Source organism: Sphaerodactylus townsendi, linkage group LG03, assembly GCF_021028975.2.
Source record: "Sphaerodactylus townsendi isolate TG3544 linkage group LG03, MPM_Stown_v2.3, whole genome shotgun sequence".
NCBI classification, from domain to species: Eukaryota; Metazoa; Chordata; class Lepidosauria; order Squamata; family Sphaerodactylidae; genus Sphaerodactylus; species Sphaerodactylus townsendi.
The window spans coordinates 137,921,126-137,943,918 of NC_059427.1; the positions used below are offsets into that span (position 1 = coordinate 137,921,126).

The 22,793-nt window shown below is 44.3% G+C and overlaps 1 protein-coding gene across 2 annotated transcripts in view; it reads left to right on the top strand.

Annotated features, from left to right (window-relative positions):
* Window positions 1-19,643, top strand: part of CA10 (carbonic anhydrase 10) — a 437,829-nt gene extending 418,186 nt beyond the window's left edge. For both annotated transcript variants that reach the window (XM_048488424.1, XM_048488425.1), the window contains 3 exons: window positions 15,226-15,380; window positions 16,672-16,846; window positions 18,870-19,643. In XM_048488424.1, coding sequence (XP_048344381.1) covers window positions 15,226-15,380; window positions 16,672-16,846; window positions 18,870-18,892 — 353 coding nt within the window. In that variant the 3' untranslated portion in view covers window positions 18,893-19,643. The remainder of the gene's footprint in view (window positions 1-15,225; window positions 15,381-16,671; window positions 16,847-18,869) is intronic.
* Window positions 19,644-22,793: the final 3,150 nt, after the last annotated feature.

Here is a 22,793-nt window from a genome sequence, read left to right on the forward strand (position 1 = left end):
GGTAGAGATCCCTGGTGATTGCCCTGCGCGTGCCACTCTGGGGGCCAAAGGCCCTGTGCCCACTGACCCCGGAAGAACACACCGAAACCAAAAGCCCCAGAGGCATCAGAGTGCACCTGCAACTCCAAGCCAGGTTCCAAAGCTGATTGCCACAGAGAGATGCCGTTGAAGTTTCAGATGAAGGACAACCAGACCTGTAGGTCTTCTTTCATGCCCCAGGAGACCCTGATGTGATGGTCAGGGGACTTGCAGCCCGACAAGGACCTCGCCAGCCGGGAGCAGAAAGCCCTGCCCGGGGCCACCACCACTGTGGCGAAAGTGAGGTGGCCGAGTAAGGACTGGACCAAGCGCACCCTGCACCTTCGGAGAAGGAGAACGGACTGGAGCAGTGCTGAAATGGCTGAAAGCTTATCAGCCGGGAGAGACGACGGGCCTAGGACCGTGTCCAGGTGAATGCCCAGGTAGCTGAGGGCAGTGGCGGGCCCCTCCGTCTTGTTGGGAGCCAAGGGGACCCCCAGCTCGGCGGCCAGGACCTGGAAAGCCTGAAGGGCCAGCTCACACTCCCGGGTGCCCTGCCTGCCGATAAACAAGAAATCATCAAGGTAATGGGGCACCAGACCGGAGGGCACCCGCTGCCTGAAAGCCCATTCAAGGAAAGTGCTGAAGAAGTCTCAAAGGCGGCGCAGGCAAAGGAGCAGCCCATGGGCATGGCAATGTCCACATACCAATTTCATGGGAAGTGGATGCCCAGCAGCTCGAAGTTCACAGGGGAAATGGGCAGGAGCCGGAAGGCGGACTGAATGTCACACTTTGCTGAGGATGCCCCCGGACCCGCCTGCCTGATGCAGAGGATGGCTTCGTCCAGGGTGGCGTAGCGGACCGAACAAACCTCTGGGTCAATGAAATAATTCACGGAGGATACCGGCCGAGAGTGGGAGAGGTGTTAGATTAAGTGAAACTCCCAGCGGGGCTTTCTTAGGCACGGCGCCAATTAGGAGACCCTGAGGTTGGGGAGAGGAGGGTGGCCGAAGGGGCCCGCCATGCGGCCGACCTGGATTTCCTTGTGGAGCGTGTCAGCCACCACCCCAGGGAGACCGCGGACAGATTTTAGATTGCTGGCTTATTGCAAAGCCCTCCTTGGAGCTTGTGGTATGGGATCACGGAAGCCAGAAGAGAAACCATCCCCAACGAGCAGGCGCCCAGCCCCCCTGTCTGGATAGCGGCACAACCACTCCAGCAGCACCCCCACTTGAGCGGGTGTAAGAGCCAGAGACTGCAGCTGAGTAGACATCTCCAGTATTTTGCGGGGGCGGGAGCACCGCCCTGGCCACTGACATCTTTTTGGGAGGGCCCGGCACCGGGTGACCGGGCCTGCCCGAGAAAGGGAGGAGGCGTCCATGCGACTTGGGACAGCTGATCCTGCTGTGGCTGCCGGAACAAAAAGAGCAAGAGTGCTCAAATCTACATTTTGGCCGCTGGCAAGCAGCTTTGTTGAAGTCCCAGCAGCCTTAGGCCCCACCCGCCCCGGGTGAAACTCTGCCGAGGTTTTGAGAGCAAAGGAAGGATCCGCCGCCCCTCCCATGGCGGAGCTGGACCTGACCATCCAGGTTTGGTCGTGGATGAGGTCCCAGCGGAAAAGGCGCAATGCGAGGCGTTCTTCGCGGATGGCCTCGTCGTAAGCGATGGCCGCAGTTTCCCCAGCCAGCGTGAGCCCGCAGCACATGAGCCATGTGAGCTGCCAGGTGCCGAGGCCCGCCAGAGATACGCAGCCCCGATGAGGGGCCAGGAGGTCGGTGAAGCCCTGCAGCCAGTTGTTAAAATTCCGCTTCGGCTGCTGCCGGGTCCTTCCGTTTTTCCTTGGCCTTCCCGCCCGACAAAGCCAACTCCCCCTCCGCGCCGCGGGAACTTAAAGATGTCCACGTAATACCCATCCAGCGCCCACGCTCCCGGAGCTTCCTGAGGAGAATTAGGACCCGGGCCCGGGTTGCAGCGATGCGTCTTAGAGCCGGGCCGGGGGATGGCGCTTCGCCGCCCCCGAAGCGCCTAAACTTTGCAAGCCGCGGTGGGAGAGCAGGGACTCTCTCCCCCCTTTTAAATTCCCCTGTAGCCTGCGCATCATCATCCTCAGTAGACTCACCTGGCGGCCGAAAGAGCTGGGGGATCGCCTGGAGGAACAGGGCAGCCCTCATGACCGCTTCCTCCTCCTGCCCTCAGCCCCGAGGGGCAGACGGGCGCATCCACCGATGTGGACAGCGCTAACCCGATGGCGAAAGATGCGAAGCTCCTCTGCTGCTCGGCTCGAGGCCCCGCCCGGCGCCCAGCACCACGACGCCGCCGGCGCGGTCGGCTCAGGGCCCCCGCCCCCCGCGGTGGGGCCCGACTCGCCAGCCGCCCCACCGAGGACTTGTGAAAGATGCCCCAGGGTCCCCGCCAGGTTGCGGACAAAGGCGGAATCGGTGCTTATATGGCCGACATGTTCGGGCGAGGAAGATGCAGACGGTACCCCAAAGGACCATGAGGAGGGCCCCTCCTGGGGGAGACTGCCCCGCCAACGACCGGCCGTCCCCTGCCGATGGGAGACAAGCCCGAGCCCGCGGCACGCCCTCGCCGCTGCTATCGATTAAGCCCAACAACCGAGACGTCGTCCGGCGTCCCAGACCCAGTCTGAGCCCGGACCCTGTTCAGCAAGAGCACGCACTCTGCCCGATAGCACCGCCGCCACAGCAGCAGGCTCCCTGCTCTTGGCAGCCTTTTCGGCCACCATTATGGTGGCTCGCGAGACCAGCCCAGAAGAAGTGAAAAGAAAAGAAAAGGTTGAAACGCTTGAAGCGAGGAGGGGCGAAGGAAGAAGGAAAATCCAGCTAAGAAAGGAAAAGAAAAAAGATGATCAGTCGCCTTCCAGGCCTTACGCGAGGCATGAAACACCGCGACCACGCCTTGTTGGTTCTCGCCGCCCGGAAAGGCGAGACCGAGGAAGGCGTCTAGATATACCCAGGCTCCTCCCGCCTTTTTCGGTGGGAGCCAATCATTGCACCCGTTTCTGCAGCTTGCCGCCAGGCCATGCATGCCCCTTATCTTGCTGCGTTGCTCACCACGGCAGCAATGGCTGCCCCTGGTTATTCAGGTGCATCTTATTTGTGCTTATTGCACCCAAGATGATGATGAAGAAGAAGAAGAAGAGGAGGAGGAGGAGGAGTTTGGATTTATATCCCCCCTTTCTCTCCTGTAGGAGACTCAAAGGGGCTTACAATCTCCTTGCCCTTCCCCCCTCACAACAAACTCCCTGTGAGGTACGTGGGGCTGAGAGAGCTCCAAGAAGCTGTGACTAGCCCAAGGTCACCCAGCTGGCGTGTGTGGGAGTGCACAGGCTAATCTGAATTCCCCAGATAAGCCTCCACGGCTCAGGTGGCAGAGCTGGGAATCAAACCCGGTTCCTCCAGATTAGATACACGAGCTCTTAACCTCCTACGCCACTGCTGCTCCACTGAGCCACCTGATAATGGTGTCTGCCTTTCCTTGCACATATTCACTGTTCAAAAGGCAGCCAAGTTTTGCATCAGTGGGAAGTAGAATTCCTATTTGCAACTACACAGCCTTCTGCCAAGCTGACCTATGAAAAAAAATTCAGGGTTGATAGTCTTAAATGGACTCCTTTGACCACAATTTTCATCAAATTTGTCTCCTCCACCTGATTTCTCTCAAACATGGAAGTTTGTCTTTGTCCTGTCCTTGTTATTTCTGCCCAAACTCTATATTTGGTTTCCTGTTGTGCTCATGCTCTGTGTCCAGTTTTGCAAGTCAAAGCCCAGCATTTTATCAGGTTCAAAACATCATTTCACATCTGCAGTGCAATAACCCTTGAAATCCGCATGACTGATTTCTGGATTACAATATACTCTGCACAGTAGTTTTGTACTTAAATACCCGTGGTGTTATTGGCAGCCCAAATAGTACTGACTACCTATTACCCTACAGGAAGCAAATTGATCTGACAGTGGTTAGAGGCAATGCCAAAACCTAAATAGTACATGATTTCAGCTCAGATTTAACTTGTCATCTTCATGAGTGCATAAATCATCAAGAACATTGCAAAAGCTGTCCAAACTGAATCAGAATAGTACTGTGCTACAATGGCACAGCACTAGTATCTTTGCTGATCCCTTCTAATACTCATAGAACAAATTCACCAGTAGAAACATGGCAGCATGATAGATTTATATGAGGAGTCACCTCCCGCACTCCACAGAAACTGGTGTTACTTGTGGTCACTCGGAGAGAGCCGCCTTTCTCCCCTCCCCCCCACCACCTTGCTCCATTGCAAGGGGGTGGCCCTTGGAAACACCTTGTAAAAAGACTTATATGGGCAATCAGTTCAATTTATTGATGGTTGTAGTGGGTCACTTGTTGACTTCTGTTTGGCCACCATAATCGGTGTATTTAGTAGCAAAAGCATGCATATGTTTTGGTTTGTCTTCATTGCTTTTGGTATCCAGCTTACTATTACAAATGTAGCATGGTTGTTGGACTGAAAGATGGATGCTATTTCTGCATTCTACCACAATCTAGATTCCAGTTAATATTATTGCCAATGGCCAACTGTACAAGGCCTTTAACACACAACAGATGGAAGAAACCGACAACCAAATCAAAGATACGGTACTAATTGTTCCTTTGACAGGCAAAAAGACTTCCATGAACAGTTCCCAGGTTCAATCCCTTCCATCCTCAGTGGAGAATCTAACACAAAATGGTCCGAGGAAGAGCCCACAAACTTTGGAGAGCTGTTGCCCATTAGAGCACACAATATGAAGGTAGGCTGGAGTCAGTATAAGGCAGTCTTGTCTGTTCAGTGGGCAACATCCCAAGCATTGAAACTAATAGATTTGGCTTGCTGGTTCCCAGGATGTGACATAAAGCTTAATGGCTGTGCCACACTGATTACATTTCTCTATTTATAATAAAGTATGTGCATATGGCAGGGCAGGTTGATTAAACATGAGCCAATAAAACCGATATACTTCCAGTTTGTTTGGTTGCACGCATGCTTATACTTTCAGTCCTCTGGTAGAATAGGCTTCCATTCTCACCAAACCAGCCTCACTGAAAAATAATAGCGAGATAACTAGGAGATGCTGGCCTTTTGAATTTAAAACACCTCATTTCATCTGAAGCATTTGATGCTGTGCATCACTCTCTGTGCTTCATAAATAATGAACATGTAGGGAAAGGAGAAAGAGCGAGAAAAAAAAACCCCAGCAGTGGTAAGTCAGAAACCATTCACAGACATAAAAATGAAAAATCATCCTGAGCCTCATTTCATTCCCACAAAAGTATCATTCGTTACCTTACAAATATTTATTGCTAATAGAGTTCAGGTGTAGACAGCAATTTCTAGGTGTTAACATTTTAGCACAGTTCTGTTTCAGTAATGCTACAAAATGGTTTTTATACTTTCATCCGGAACCTGTTTTGGCTTGGAAACAAAATCAGCATCCCAGGCTTTGCGCCAATATGGGAGGAATATGTAAACAACTGAAATGAAGCCATTTATGTAGAAGAGAGCAGAGTAGCCATCCGTGGGACCAGAGCAGTGCCTCACATTTAGCTGGAATGCTCTCCGTATCCATTATTTCTACCACAACTATACAGTTCCAGCGTGTGTGCGCAAACATGAAAATTACTCCTTCCTACTGTTTATGGGAAACTGACTTGTAAGATCAAACACTGTCTTTTTTTGTGAGAAAGAAAGCAGCATAATGTGGATCAAGAGTTATGAGGTGCATGAAAGTAGGAGCTGAAATAGGTAGAAAAGAAATCTATAATTTCCTTCACACACATAAAACTGTCTCATACTCAAGTCAGACCATTGCTCTATCAAGGTCTACTCTGACTGGCAGTAGCTCTCCGTGCTCTCAGGCAGGAAGCTTTCATGTCACCCATTGTATGATTATTTTAACTGGAGATGCCAAGTATCTGGGGACACAGGAAACTCTGCATGCATGCAGAGCAGATGCTCTACTACTAAGCCATGGTTCTTCCAAGGCAAAAGGACTATATACTGGATGGGGCAGCCTTCAACATCTTTATAGTTTAGGTGAAAATGCTGAAATACCAACCCAACTCAACACTCATTACAGGCTCAAGGTCTTCATATATTTTCTGCCTTCTTCACATTTGCTGCTGTCTCTGTGGTTTACCAAACTGTTGTGTCATGCCCTATCTACAGGAGCACCAGGCAGCCACACTATACTGTGGTCTACTTTCTGTCCTGTACTATTCTCATATTGCTCAGCTCTATGACCCAGTAGATTGCGGATTCTCCTACACCTCATGCCTATCCTTCAAGCCTTTTTGCTCAAATCTTCCTTTTGGCTGTTGCTTGGATTTCTCTCTCTCTCTCTTTGGCCTTCTGCTGAGCTCCTCCTGGCTTTCATCTAACATAGTGGTTCCCAATGTGGGTGGTACTGCCCCCTGGGGGAGGCAGTGGAATTACTTAGGGGGGCACTAAGAGGCAAGGCAGTAGCAGGGGGTTGCTGGAGGTGGGCCCCTTCAGTTGTGGTGTTCATTTATTTACAATAGATCAAGCAATAGAAATATCCTGGTCAATCTGGTGGAAACTATCAGAAATTTTTTCTTACTTTGAAAAGCTGGTATCATTGACTCAAGTCCATCAATTTAGTTGAATAAACTGAATTGAATAGACATGCAATTAATTGTTACTGTTTTTAATTTAATTGTTATTATTTTCCGTACTAATCCACTATTTTGAATAATGCTTTTTATAGAGTAGGGGGCACTGGGGATGAGTTTATGGAACCCAAGGGGGCAGCAACCTGAAAAAAATTGGGAACCACTGATCTAACATCAAGCCTTCCATCCTTCCTCCAGTTTTTGGTGATCAGGAGCAACGTAAAGTACATGTCCTGAGGCCTCAACAGGAAGAGAAAGCTCCTTTGCCCTGCTGCTGTAGCAAAGCAGCACCTACTGCACAAAATGCTGTGCTTGGGATCTATCTAGAGTTGCCTAGTTAGGTATGGCTGGCCCTAGAGAATCAGCAGCTTGTCCTTTGCTGCTTTCTTCAAAAGGTCATCCAGGACTTAATTCTCAAGCTACTTATTCCAAAAGTGTCTGTGGAGTCAGTAGTTTATAGCATGTGCTTATCTGTCTTAGAGTAAGCCTGGGCATCTAGTGAAGAAGTGCTGAGCATCTGCAAAAGTTTTTCAGTAGCTCTCTCCCCTTGTACTGGCTGTTATTAGGTGGCTTCCCAGTTCAGGATAGAAGGGAGGCATCAAGTGAGATCTGAAGATTTGTCTTTGAATACATTCAAGAGAACTTGTTGTATGTAATTTTCTTTACATATTATGAGGTAGATTAAAAGACAGATATTCTGTCTCAGTGTTGTCAGTCACCTGTTTTTGTTCAAATCAGTTCCAGCCTTTGAAGTACACAGTGATAAGTTCCATTTAATGGTTTATAGCAACAGTCATTCCATGTATAGAATCACGGAGCTGACACAGAGGTAAAAGTGCTCCAGGAAACAATTACATGGGATTGTCATAGGAGCTTGCCGGTAATTCTTCTCTGAATATTAGAGTTTAACAACATTCTTTTGAGGGTCATCATAGTCACCTCCAGATTATACCAGTGGTCGCCTGCTGTTACCTTGTAAACCTCCATTAGCCTTCAGTGAATTACTTTTAGCCACTGCACAGAGGTAAAACTGTGTGTGTTCAATACAATTTCAGTTTTGCAGAGCCAGCTCAGATGAGGCTCCCCACCACCTTTGCACTGACAGGGTATATGTTGCCAATTGAAAGTGGTGCCTGAGTTCAAAATGCAATTCTGTCCCAGAGGATAAAGCATTGCTCTGGGATCAAAAAGAGGGTGCCACTAATGGGCATGGGCAAAACTCTCATGTCTGTTAAATGGGAGTAATACTGCAGCGTGCAGATAAGGCTGTTGTGAAGGACAGGGTAATAAAGATAGTTCGGCATTTTGCTTTATAGATACCAAAAGTGTGACAGGTGGCAATCTGCTCATTTGGCTTTTAAAGGCTCGATCTCTTTCTAATTATAGGCTGAGCATATAACATATTCACCCAGAAATCCTCTACAGAGGGATGGCTCATTAATTAGCAAGTAAGGAAGGATGTGATTAAAAAAAATGGGAAGCCTAGTTGTTTGCTTAGCAGCATATTTTCTCATTGGCTTGAGCATTCTGAGTGAGCTCTCAGTGCTTTCCACACTCCCACTGCGCACACTAAAGGGCATTAGGCTTCACTGAGCAGCTTTATTATCATACATTAACCTTAACAAGGTAGAACAATCTTTTTCTGCAGTGCAAGGGTAATTAAATCTAAACACTCTTGGCCTTTCCAGGATTTGTTCAACAACTACCCAAAAAAATTGTGAATCAACTCTTTTCTCTCGTCAACCACAATATTCAGTATTTTCCCAAGCGCCCTTTTCCACCTACGTGTAATGCAGTAAAATACAGTTCTGCTAAATTCAAATTCAAATTTTGTCATAAGCATTGGATCACCTCTGTGGCATATTTGTGTGAGGGGATGTACTGAACCCACTACTGTCCTGGCAAGCACCAATAATTGAAAGATTTGTTCACAGAGCTAGTCAACAGTAGTGGCTAAGAGAGACTGAGCTATGAACTAGAGACAGTTAAAATCATACTGCTTGCAAGAGCTCAGTACATGAACGCATCAACCTTCTTCATGCAAAGTTGTTTCTTTGCCGCTGAGTGGGGTTGCTAGGTTTCCCTTGGTCACCAGCTGGGAATTGGGGGGGGGAGGGGGAGGGATGCTAAACCTAGGAATAGAACCTAGGGGAGAACAGGGATCTCTTTGGGGTACAATGCCATACACACTCCAAAGCATCTATTTTCTCCAAGGGAACTGATCTCTGTAATCTAGAGACGGTCTGTAATTTCGAGAGATCCCACCTGGGGAGTACCATCGCTCTCACTGAGCCACAGTGACTCCCTAGCATTGGACATGTTCATTTCCCCATCTGTGGTCGGAACAAGAACACTGATTTAAATTATAGTTCTGTTGCACTAAGATAATAATGCACTTTGAACACTAAAAATATCATCTAAGTAATACACTTCCTTCCTTCATTTGCGCAGAATCATCCTGTTATGGAGAACTTTTCTCAGACACTTACTTTCCAGTCACAAATAACACCACTCTTGTTATAGAAATTTACTGCTTCGTAGGTTAGGCATCTGGTGAACAGGAACAAAATTGTGTTGCTAGTTATGCTCCAATTGTGGCATATTCTCTCCAGAAATATATATCATTTTACATTGTAGAAAATGGCACGACACTATTGTCAGGATATTGAAAATTGCAAGGTGGTCATATGCTGGTCTAGAATGACTGGAATGTAACAGTCAGCAGAATTGTAAAGGTCGGAGCCTCTCTGTCTGGGTCTGCAGTGATTGGCATGTAACAGTCAGCAGAATTGTAAAGGTCGGAGCCTCTCTGTCTGGGTCTGCAGTGATTGGCATGTAACAGTCAGCAGAAGTGAAAAGGTCGGTCACAGGCCATGGTGATTAGATCCTCTAGCTAATGATTTGCTGAACAAAACCATATAAGAAGCCAGCATACCCAATTCAGTACCTCTCCTCGTTCCTTCAGGTTTGGGCTCAGATTGTTGTCAACGAGTAGAGAGTGGATAGTTATTGTTACTTCTTTGTTCCTTTGAGAAAAAACAAGAGATAAAGTATTCCTGTTGGAACTAAATCTACTGTCTGAGTGTTTCTTTTTGTTATACTGCAAGCAGTTACCTCCTGTTCTAGCAAGGGTGAGTTGGCACCTAGTCCTTCCTCGCCACAGCACTAGGCCAACAATTTGGTTATGGGCCCAGTATCCTAAATCCACTGAAGCTAGAGAGTACGAGCAGTGTGACACGATGACATCCACCATGTGCAGTTTGCCTTTTGAACGGCTGACTGCAGGGAACTACTCAGCATGGAGTGTGAAAATGCAGGTGAGCTTTCTATAATGCGGAAGATTTATGGGCTGTAGTCGAGACCCCACCAACCCAGGCACAGCAGCAGAGGGCAGATGCCAGAGCCAAGGCCCATAATGTTGGCTGTGGAAAACTCCCAGCTCATCTATCTAATGGCTGCTGAGAAGGCTTCTGACTGCTGGAAGGTGTTGAAGGACCTGTACCAGACGAGACTGCTGGTTCCAAGGTAATCTTGACCAGACGCTATACAATTTGAAGCTGAAAGAGGAGGAGGTGAAAATGTGGCCAACCATGTCCAACAAAGCGCGCATTAATCTGCCGAGCTGGAAGACAGAGCGCATGACTTTCACTGAACAGCATAGGGCCTATATTGTACTATCTTCCCTAGATGACAGCTGGGACAATTTTGTCTATAGTATGCAGAGCATAAAGGAAGATGATTTGACTCTAGACTATGTGACTGCACAGCTTCTGGAGCTCCAGAAACAAAGAGAGTTTTGCCTCTGAAGCCATTGGTGCCAGAGAGAAGCCTGCTGTTTCCAGAGGCAAAAGTGAAACCCAGCTTCCTGAACTGTCCAAGGTCACATGCAGTTCGGCGTTGTTTCCGCTTTGTGGCTCTACTAATCATCTTCTCCGAATGCCCACAGAAGGGGAGAAGAAGGGGCCAGCTAAAGGACAACGGGAAGAGTGAAAGAAGGAGCACTACTTGACGGCATTGCTGAGAACCGATGTCCAGAGAAACCAACCCATCTGGCTCTTGGACTCTGCCTGCTCAGAGCATGTCGTAAATGCTCATCACCTATTGACTGAGGAGTCCGGAGGCGTGAAGCATGTCAGCTTGGCCGATGGATCACCAGCTGCTGCCACGCTGCAAGGAACTGCCTACATACCATGTCTAGGTAAAAAGTTGCAAAATGTGTTGTGTGTTCCTGGACTGGATTTTTGTTTGTTGAGCGTCCCAAGTTTAGCTGAACAAGGGTACAAAACTATATTTGATAGACAGGTTTGTACAGTATGGCAGAATGACATAGAGTGTGCAAAAGGTACACTCTGCGACAAAATGTATGTTATGACTGATAAAGGGCAAAATGAAAATGTAATGAATGTTTCAAGTCTAGCTAATAAGCCTATGCATGATGATTGTGTGCACTATCTTCACAGAGTCCTAGGATATGCCTGCCACCATCAAGCAGTTAAGTAAAAGTATGTGATTTGAGTGTAAAGCCCTGCAAAGCATTCCTAGACTGTTCAGTCTGTAGTGGGAGTTAAGGTGAAATCCTATCCAATCCCCAAAAGAGCTGGCTACAGACAAATGGAAAGACCATTTGAACTAGTCCATGCAGACTTAGCTGGTCCTTTTCCAATCAAGCTTAAGGGAGTGCAATTTATATATATTTCTGCTGATTGATGATTATAGCAGATATTCTTACTGCTTGCTGCTTGAAATCTAAGGATGAAGCCTTTTACAAGGTTTAAAGGAATGGGTCTCAATGATTGAACGGAGGTTCCTCACAAGGTGGCTTGCCTGCAATCTGACAGAGGCGGTGAGTTCATGGGGAACAAATTCCAAACATGGCTGACACAGAAAGGTATTAGCCACAGGAGAACAAATCCTCTCAGCCCGGCTGAAAATGGCGTGGCTGAGAGGAGATCTAGGCATTCTTCAAACAATGCGGGATTGCATGATAAATGATGCCAAGGTTCCATTGCATTTTGGGGGAGAGGCTGTCTGAGCTGCCACACATGTAATAAACAGGTTGTGGAGTTCGCTATCAATGAAACACCACATTTTCAGAATGTTTGGCAAAAGCATGCCTCGAAACACCTTTAGAATATTTGGGAGTTTGCTAACGCCCTCATTCCCAGACAGCAACGGAAAAAGGACAAAAGAAATGGCAGAGACTTCGCTTTGTAGGATATCGCAGAATACCAAAAGGCTATAGATTTTCATTGGGTCATGGAAGAATTGCTATCTCACGCAGTGCCAACTTTGAAAAGCATACAGGTTGGGAACATGTGCATCAAAACTCTGAAGTGTTCTTACCACCAGTAAGCCATTACACAGTACCTAGTGATAGCATCACAACCCCCACTCCCTGTTCAAGGTCACACATCTGCTGAGCCTTAAGCAACAACAGAACAGTGATAGTGATCAGGAAGGAAGCCAGGGAGAGGAGGGGGGCTGAGCAAACTGGAGAAATAGCTATACCACGCAGGATCAGAAAGAGCAAATAAAGGCATACCACCAAAAAAAGGTTTATGGTACAAGAAGTGAGAGTGTGCCAATTAGGGACAGAACCACAAGGTTTCCATGATATGTTGAAATGTCCACCTGAGGAACAGGAAAAATGGAATCAGGCTATGGACAATGAGTTTGAATCCTTGGTGAACTTAAAAGTGTTTAACATTGTTTATAAAACTGCTGAGAAGCGCATCATAGGTGCAAGATGGGTATACAGGAAGGTGAACCTATGTACCCGATGGGACTTGCAAATATAAAGCAAGATTAGTCGCACAAGGCTTCTCTCAAACAAAGTTTGACAGTTATGATCAGACTTATGCACCCACTGCAAAGGCAGAATCCATGAGATTAGTGATTGCTCTGGCTGAGCAAAGAGACTTTAAAATGAGGCATTTTGATTTTGAAACAGCTTATTTAAATGCAGATTTGCAAGAGACCATATACATGAAGCAAGCACCAGGTTATGAGCATGAACAAGTTGATAAAGTTTATAAGCTCAACAAAGCTTTGTACGGGCTGAAACAGTCAGCCAGATGTTGAACAGGTGCATACAAAGCTTTATGTGAAATGAAATTTGACCAAAGTGTGGCCGATGCCTGTATATATACCAGAGGTACTGGTGATGAATGTATCATTTTGATGATTTATGTTGGATGATCTCTGTGTATTGCAAAACAGACAACCAAATCAAACAACTTTACACTGAGTTGAGTAAACACTTTAAGCTGAAAGACTTGGGGTATCTAAAGCAATACCTGGGTATTCAAGTCAGTAAAATCTGAAGAAGGGATGTGTTTCTGGACACAAAAACAAAAGATAGAGGGTGTCATACAAAAAGCTGGTCTGCAAGATGCCAAAGTGGCACAAACCCCGATGGCGGCTGATTTTTGTAAGCAAGATAACAGCAAAGCATTTGAAAGGCAAGACCTATATCGTTCCTTAATTGGTAGCCTGCTGCACATTGCTAACTGGACAAGACCAGACATAGCTTTTGCTGTAGGTTGTTTAAGCAGAACAGTTGCAAAACCTACTGAGAAAGACTGGCAGGGGCTAAAAAGAGTCATTCGTTACTTGAAGGGAACTGCTAGCTATGGTTTACACTTTTCTAACCAAAACAACAAGGACTTAGTGGTCTATGCAGACAGCTCATTTGCAGAGGACTCAGGTTGTAAATCAGTGAGTGGTTATTATATGCAATATGGCAGCCATCCGATTTGTTGGAGATCTCGGAAACAAACAACGGTTGCCACTTCAACTGCTGAGGCAGAGTATGCGGCTCTTAATGAGGCATGCAATGAGCTACAATGGGTCATGCAGTTGCTAAAACCTGGGTGAGAAATGTGAACAACCTATAACAGTTTTGAAGACTCACAGACATGTATATAGCCATGGCAGAGAACGAAAACCTTAAAAAGTCGTACTAAACATGTAGCTGTGAAATTCCAAAATGTAAAACAACTGATACAGTCAAATATGATTAAGTTGCAGTACTGTGAATCATCTGCAAACATAGCCGACATCTTAACAAAGCCATTACCAATACAAAACATAATGACTGGGCGTTAGGTTTGGGATTAGCAGATGTACACTTGGGCAAGGACTCTGTACAAAGTGAGTGAAATAAGTAACTCTGTGTACTGACTATGTACTAACTATGTAATGAGTGTAAATAATGTGAATGACTTTTGTTTGTAATTATTTTGTTTGTAAATATTATGTAATGAGGCAACATTCCAACCAGATATGAGAAGGGGTGTCAGGATATTGAAAATTGCAAGGTGGTCATATGCTGGTCTAGAATGACTGGAATGTAACAGTCAGCAGAATTGTAAAGGTCGGAGCCTCTCTGTCTGGGTCTGCAGTGATTGGCATGTAACAGTCAGCAGAATTGTAAAGGTCGGAGCCTCTCTGTCTGGGTCTGCAGTGATTGGCATGTAACAGTCAGCAGAAGTGAAAAGGTCACAGGCCAGGATGATTAGATCATCTAGCTAATGATTTGCTGGACAAAACTATATAAGAAGACTGCATACCCAATTCAGTACCTCTCCTTCACCTTCAGGTTTGGGCTCAGATTGTTGTCAGAGTAGAGAGTGGATAGTTATTGTTACTTTTTGTTCCTTTGAGAAACAAGAGATAAAGTATTCCTGTTGGAACTAAATCTACTGTCTGAGTGTTTCTTTTTCTTATACTGCAAGCAGTTACCTCCTGTTCTAGCAAGGGTGAGTTGGCACCTAGTCCTTCCGCTGTGCACTAGGCCAACAACTATTTTGATTTTTCAGGCTTATGACAAGTCATAATACAATTTCTTTCTGTTTTAATGTGGGAAGAGACTGTGCCTCTGTGGTAGAGCACATGTTCTAGATCAGGGGTCTGCAACCTGCAGCTCTCCAGATGTTCATGGACTACAAATCTCATCAGCCCCTGCCAGTATGGCCCAGGTTCATTCCTGGCATTTATAGTTGAACAGTCCCTGGGACTGGGAGCAGGGCTGGGAAACAATCCTTTTCCATGAGCCTTATACAGCTACTGTGTATATTGAGCTAGATAAACTTGTGGTCTAATTGAGCTTAGCACAGCTTCATATATCCATATGCCAGATACAGTGATTTTAACTGTTTGTGGATTTTATTGCAAATGGTTTTCATTCAGTATTGTGTACTACCTTTGAAGGCCTTGAAATCCAGAAAGGTTTTAAATAAAATAAGTGCTGTATCTAAATATTTTCGATTTTAAGGCCGTCTACAAAACTCTGAATACTGTAATGTTTAACAGATTTATTACCTTTCCTGTTGGTGTACATCAGGGTGAGGACTTCTAGATCATGGGCTTAAACTTAATTCTCTCTCCTTTTGGATTGGTAAATGATGGCAAGTTGTACTTGGAAGATCACCAGATCTTTTATAATAGTAGCAGATATCCTAATCAGACATTATGCATTAATGACATTCATCTTTTTGCATTTTACTAATTGTTTTGCACCTATTTATTCTCTAGATGATGCATATTTACTGCAGGGACTTAATGTTGAGGAACTGTACCCCGAAACCTCTAGTTTCATTACATATGATGGATCCATGACGATTCCACCCTGTTATGAAACAGCAAGTTGGATACTAATGAACAAACCTGTCTACATAACCAGGATGCAGGTAAAAAAAATGTGCTCTTGAATCTATATGACTCACTGTCTACTAGGATTGCCCTGAAAAGGTCCTAGCCAGTGATTTTGGATGGCCATTTCAAATATGTGAATTTCAACCTCCTTTACCTGTCCAGCTCCTGGCCATGGGTACTGTTCTGTCACTTGCCCATTCTCTCTCCCCTACCTTCCTCCATCTTTAAGATTCCTTCCTCTTGCCTTCTGCTCTTCCTCCTGAAGTACAAAAGTTACTCCTATTTTTAGAAGGCATACTATTCAGTTCACACAAGCAAAACTTAGACCAGTTTCACTTGTGCCACACTTCATGTGCTCTTCTAAACAGAGCTATACCCTTGTAAGACTGTTGACTTTAGTATAACACTGCTTAGGGATTGCATAGCAAGTGAACAGTGCTCTATAGGTCTACTCAGAATACTTCTCAGGTCTATTCAGCAGAACTTACTGGTAGGAAAATATTCTGAGGATTGAGCTGTTAAGAGTGCTTTTGAGCCTCCTTCCTGCTATGGATGTGAACCTGTAAAAGAGGTACAATTTTAATGCACTTATATCAGATTTTTTTTATTATTGACTGATAGCCAAGGTGAATTTTCAATCCATTTTAGCCTTCCCTTGAGAACATCTACCATTTGGGAATGGCTTTTAAAACACTTTAACCTCTTTCCCCTGTATATATGGAAGAAGCACCAGGTTTGAAAGGTTTGAAAAGTGTACCATTATAGGGGTTTTTTTTGCTTCCTGACAGTGCATTCTGTTGTAACATGCATTTATAGAGCCTTCTAGAGGTGGAGGAGGGGACATTTCAAGCCCACAAAGAGAAAACATAACTGCAATAGTGCGATTTTAATGAATAATTTTCATTCATATTTGTAGCCTATGCAGACACTAAAACAAAATAACTCCAAAAAAGAGCAAACTGCTCTTGAACTGTTCCATAAATTGAACTTAGATGAAGAAAACCAAAATATCATTTCTGATACATTGAAGTTTTCACTATTGTCCCTAATTGAAATGTCTGAAATTTGTATTGTCGAAGGCCGGAAACCACACAGCACTCCACTGTCTAAAATTTGCTTACAATATAAAGGCAGCAGAATCCAATTTTGTTTGGTGGAGAATTTTTTTTAAGCACATGTTACTCAGATCCCTGATTATAAAGAATCAAACTATTTTCCCCCTAACTGTATGTTTATGAGTAAACCACATACTACGCATCCAGAACAAATTAACAAATGTTAATCTTTTGAATGACATACATGGGGGGTGATTTATGTTTTGGACAGATGCATTCGTTACGACTGCTAAGCCAGAATCAGCCTTCACAGATATTTCTGAGTATGAGCGACAATTTCAGACCAATCCAGCCTCTCAACAACCGATGCATTCGAACAAACATCAACTTTAGTTTACAAGGGAAAGATTGCCCAAACAATAGAGCACAGAAACTACAGTATAGAGGTATGCTTCACATGTGATTTCTATGAAAAAGAACTATTTCGACAATTTTGTGTGGCCCCTTTTCCCATGTGCTTCTAAATATTCAACAAAATAATATGCACAAGAGAAAATTTAATGTGACTAACCAGCTAAGCCTGGTCTTAGAGTGGACTGGCATAATTGGCACAAAGATATCGAACTGAAGACTTTTTTTTTTTAGAAACAATGTCTACAAAGGAGAGACAGTTGCTAATTTGGAAGGCATCTCCGCTGTGAAATATTCAGAAAAGTTCTTCTATCCTGAAGCAGTTCATGTGTGGGGGAGGCAAATGCTGGAGGGCCAGTGTAGCATAGTGGATAAGAGCAGTGGCTGGGTGACCTTGGGTTTGGTAGGTGGGGCTGAGAATTCTGTCAGCCCCACCTACCTCACAAGGTGCGTGTTGTAAGGAGGGGAAAAGAAAGTGATTGTAAGCCAGTTTGGGATACTTTAAAGGTAGAGAAAAGTGGAGTATGAAAAACAATTCTTCATCTTCTTAATTGTATTTAACAGAAATCACAGTGAGTTCTGGGCGCCTTGGAAGTAACCGTATACAGGAGTCTGATGAGAAAGTAATACCAGTGAACTGGCCTGTCCGAGAGCAGTCTTATTCAGACTCCTACTCAGTTCTTTTCAATAGGGCTGACTTCTAGGGAAATACCGGTACTCTTAGGATTGCTTCATCGTTTGCAAGTGAGCCCTCATAATTTGAAGTTATTCATTATCAGGAAGGCCACTAACAACTCCTTAACTCAGAGCCCTTACATATGCCATTTGTGAACAAAAGGCTCAAAACATTTCAGGAAAGAGAGGCTCTTTTTGTGGAACTGTGAAATTATCGTTGGTGTTTTGACATGATCTCCTATGCTGATGTTGCCACCACGTTGACTAACCATAGTGGGAAAGATGTGGCTGATTCAGAGTTCTGATCACCAATAAATCTGTTTCCATGGAGGCAGCCTAAGTAATTCAAAATGTTTGAGGATTTTGAAAATAATTTAGAAAAATACTTTTCTCCCTTTGAAGTCCAGTCTCCTCACAGCACAGTGTTCAAAGGCCCAGTTTTTACAGTCATTTTTAAATCATAAAATCATTATTTAACTTGTGTTTATCGCCGTTTTTCCAGAGGGAATAAGTGTGATAGAGCCAATATGGTGTAGTGCTTAGAGTACTGAACTAGGACCTTGCAAAAGTGGGTTCAAATTTGCATTTAGTCATAAGGCTCTTTTGGATCACTTTCAGCCAGTCACTCTCACCTTAACTTGGACTGCAGGGCTGTTGTGAGTTAAAAGTGGAGGAGTAAGAAGCCATGCATACAACTTTGACCTCCTTGGAAGAATGGTTCTGCAGATTTGTGTCCACTGCTCTTAACCACTATGGGAACATGTTTGAACATAATGAACGTTCATGTTCATTAAGACCTGGATGGCCCAGGCTAGCCTGATCTCATCAGCTCTCAGAAGTTAACCAGGCTCAGCCTTAATCAGTATTCGGTTGGGAGAGCACTAAGGAAGTCCAAAGTTGCTTTGAACTATGTTAAATGGAGAGTGTGGTATGAAAAAAGTGTTCAATATACAGTCAGTACTGTAGAATATTCTGCTTCAGTACATAACTGAGTCCAAATGAGTTTTTTCTATCTAAAAGGGATTAAATATTGTATTCTTCCGGCTCTATTTTTCTTTTCCCCACGCTTTTCTCTGTCGCCCCCTTCCCGCAGTCCTGGTAATAATGATGGGATCCATGCAATAGGTTGAATGCCACAACTTTCTGCTACTTTCAGTTGTATAACTCCTTCTGCCAAGCCTTCTTCCAACAAAGAAAATCTTTCTCTATCAGAACAGCCATCAGATCTAGCCTATTTTTAACAAGTGTTTTCGTTTGCTTGCAGTATTGGGCCAAAACAAAATCTATACTCTTATTTTTCTGATTTTCTGTTGTCATACTGTTGCTTTTCTGACTAGATGTAATTATGGAAACCCACTTTCTCTTTTTTCCATCCCTTTGCAGTAAATGAATGGCTGCTGAAGTAATTAAGACGAAAGCAGGAAGAACTCTTAACCTCAGTGGAATGCTACTACTGTGAATTGACATAATACAGAAAGCCCCCAGCCTCATTCAGTCTTCGGTCTTTGTACTTCATAGATGGCACACACGGTCGTGCTTCCCTTCCCCCCCCCCCCCAAAGAAAAGGATGCCAAGTTGGAAATTCACCTAAATGAAATCTATTCGTATGATCGGTCATAATGAAACAAAAAAAAGACACTATCTACCGTTAACATGAGTACAATTTTGATACTGTTTTCCTGAAACTACTATAGCTCACCAAGGAAAGACTTCGCAAACTTTGTACATATGAAATTCTTCCTCTGTACCCCCTCCCCTTCTTCCCCTTCCGATCATCCTTCCATTAAAAAATGGTGGTTCACTACTGCATCCAAGTGGATTTGTGTTCTGTGTGCCAAGTAATCCTTGAAAGCTCTCATATCACTCTCATTACTGGTTACTGGCAATGCAGAACTAGATGATTGTAAGGGAAACTTATTTCTGGATCATGGTCCTTCTGTTTATTTAATAACGGACAGATACTGAGATAAGTTCTGTAAATAGATAACTTGAAGAATATAAAGGAAATTGAAATATTTTCCCCTCATCACATAGCTGTAGTAGGAACTGCCAAGACTGGAATTAATCCATTTTTTTCTGTTTCTTGTTTTACAAAGGTCATACATTGTGTTTGGTTACTGTTAACAATTCAATAAATGTGTTTAACAAATTAATTTATTACACTTGCTTTGGCTTACTTTCTCCTCTTGAAAATCAAAGTCTTGTAGGCCTCAGATTATATAATAAACAACCCTCCCTGCCCCTAACTTGCACTATTTCTTTGGGGTCAGTTTGTATAAACTAATAGCAATTGGGAATGTACTTAAATAAATGAGAGTAACTTTAATTCTACTGTATAATTTAAGATTTAGGCATCAGAACCTTAGAAGGCAATTCTAAAATATTGTGGGCCTCATTCAGACAGTTGAAAGCATGACCTTAACACCCAGGTCAGCATCTAATTTAATTTAACCATATTCAATCAACCAGCAGTGGTGATTCCTAATACTGAATTGTTTGGCTAAGGATGGAGATGTGCATTATGTACTATTCCAAAATCCTTTTCACTGGCATTATTTCATTTATGCTACGTAGCCTCTGGTGCTGCAGTTTAAAAGGGGAGACCAGCATTTGAGAAGGAGCTATTTAACTCTTTCCAGTCATCCCATTTTCAGATTTTCCTTCGCCCTCCCTAATCCCACAAGCTGATTGGGGGGCTGCTGACGGAAAAATGTGGACCCACATGTTCCTACTACCTTTTCCCTACACATCCAGTTAAAGAATTCTTCAGTTTATAATCCTGGTTTTCAGGAGCAAAGTCATTAACCAGACTGCCTTGCAACAGTTGGGAAGGAGAGGGCACAAGAACCTGAGAATCTTTCAGGTTTGCCCATATGACAGGTTGTCAATCCATCTGAATCATGGGTCCCTATGAGTGTGAAGAGCCACAAAGACTTTGGCAGACCTCTCTGTTTAAGCTTCTGCCCTGATTCCTCCCATGTTTCTGTAGCTTGGGCCATGAATTGAAATCAACAGCTACTGCAGAAGGAGCAAATTCTGAATGGGGCACAGTCCTGGTCATACTTCCATAGGAGTGAACCTGCTTGAATACAGTGCAGCATACGTCTGAGGAAACATGCATAGGACTGAGATGATCAGCACTGTTTCTTTTTTCACAGTCAAGAAAAAGTCACACTTATTATTGAGTGTAGCTAGTTTCAGTGGTGGAGGCTTCCACAGTCCTGCCAGCTGCTCTAAAAAGGAGCTGTAGAAATGTGAGTTTTTATAAAAAACCTCTGTGGTTGATTCCGCACTTGTGTTATCGACCTAAGTTCGAGCTGCGTTCGATCTAAGTGCTCCGCACAACCACTGGGATTGACATGGTTTTGTACCAGCTTCGCCCCGTGTAATGGTCAAATTTCCGACTCCAGTTGGGAACTACTACTTTTTCAGGGAACCACGCTCGAACTCAGCTCAATTCCAGTAAAGTGCGGAATCTCTGGTGCCAGGAGTCCCCCATTCAGCCAATCACAGCTGAGTGTTTCGGGCATGCATACAGCTGGCCAATCAAAAAATGCCACCGTCTCTCCATTCCTGTGGCAGTTTTTTTATAACGTGTGTGGGGATAGACAGAACATGGCCATAGAACAGTAGCCAATCGGAACGGAGCGGCGAAGAGGCACAGGATGATTCCGCCCTCCGAGCGGGGATCAAGCTGGTTGCAGTGGGGAACAACAATGGCTTCGACCTAGGTCAGTACCCTTCTCAGGGAACTAGGTCGAATCTATTTTACTCATATGCAGAATCGCCCTGTATCTGCTATATTGTAACATCTAACTAAAGCTGGTGAGACTTGAAGTGAGCAACTTGCTGGTTGACTTACTGCCTCAGCTCTCACAAAATGATTTGTCACAAGAGGCCAAGAAATGAGAAAGAATATTAAAGTTTGCCATTTTCTCTTCTGAGAGGGTTACCAATAAGGAGGGAGATCGCTAGGCTGCAGAGGCTGGGGGGTCAGCAGAAGGATGAAGACAAGGGTGGGCACAAATCCCTTCCTTTGGAGCCACTGAGCAGGTCACAGATGGGTAGGGTTCTTATGCACCCGCTATTACATCAATTGCAAAATGTCTCGTTCCCTATCTAAGGCTCAGCACTGCTACAAAACATGATAGTAATGGTGATGGAAGATTTGTTTCCTTTATTTAGAAAACGTCTGTGTCTCCTATCCAGTGAACCTGCCCAAAGCAGCTTACAAAATGAAACATAATACAAATGTCAAACATTAATATTTTAAAGTCAAGCCCAGCATTTGGATGGTATGGGCACTGTCCAATTGATTCTTGTTGTACACATGCTGCAGCTGTATTCCAAACAATATTCCAAAATCATCCTAATTGGGTATGGCTTCAAATCATCCCGGCAACAGCTGCTGCAGCTTGACTGTTATGCATGTGTGACATCCTAGAAATAGAAATGCTTCCTTGGAAGAAAACATCTGGATTCATGGACACCTGAAGCTACCTCATACTGAATCAAACTATCAATCCATCAATGTCAGTGTTGATTATATAGATTGGCAGTGACTCATCAGGGTATCTGGTAGACCCTGAAGGATTTTTTGAATGATCCTATATCTGAGACTTTTAACTAAAGATAACTGGGATTGAACTTGGGACCATCTGCTCTACCACTGAGCCATGGATCCTGCACAACAAATACACTTTTTTGCTGAATATACCAATCATCTGAAAAAATCCTTTAGTTACACCCATTTCCTTCACTAAAGCTGTAATTGAAACCATGCTATCTTGTATAGTTTATAGATTTTCTTTACAGACACAACAGGATTCAAGCCAGTCAAAAGATTATTTCCGAATCCAACAGAGAACCTTATAAAAACTATGTGCCTACAATTGCATAAGATTTTCTCTACTTAGTTGAATATATAAGGAGATCCGTATATGCCTAAGCACCATTCCGGAATCATCTGGGTTGGAACTTGCTGCTGTGATCCTACTCCTCTCCACGTCCCTCCATCCCCCTCAATTCCCCTTGTAACATCTGACAAAGGGCTTATCTTTCAGTCTGCCAGAATTCCTGTAGTCAAATTTGTTTGTAGCTTTGGATTCCCTACTATAAAAGCATCAAACTGTCCTTATTTTGCAGATAGGAGAAAGACATCAAATTACGTTGCACAGAAATTGTTTTATTTATTTTATTTTTACTTATTTATTTTTGCAGTTATATCCCGCCAATTCCCAGGAGGGTTCGAGGAGGCTTACAATCAATATAATAAAACATATAAAAACAGTACAAAATACAAATGCT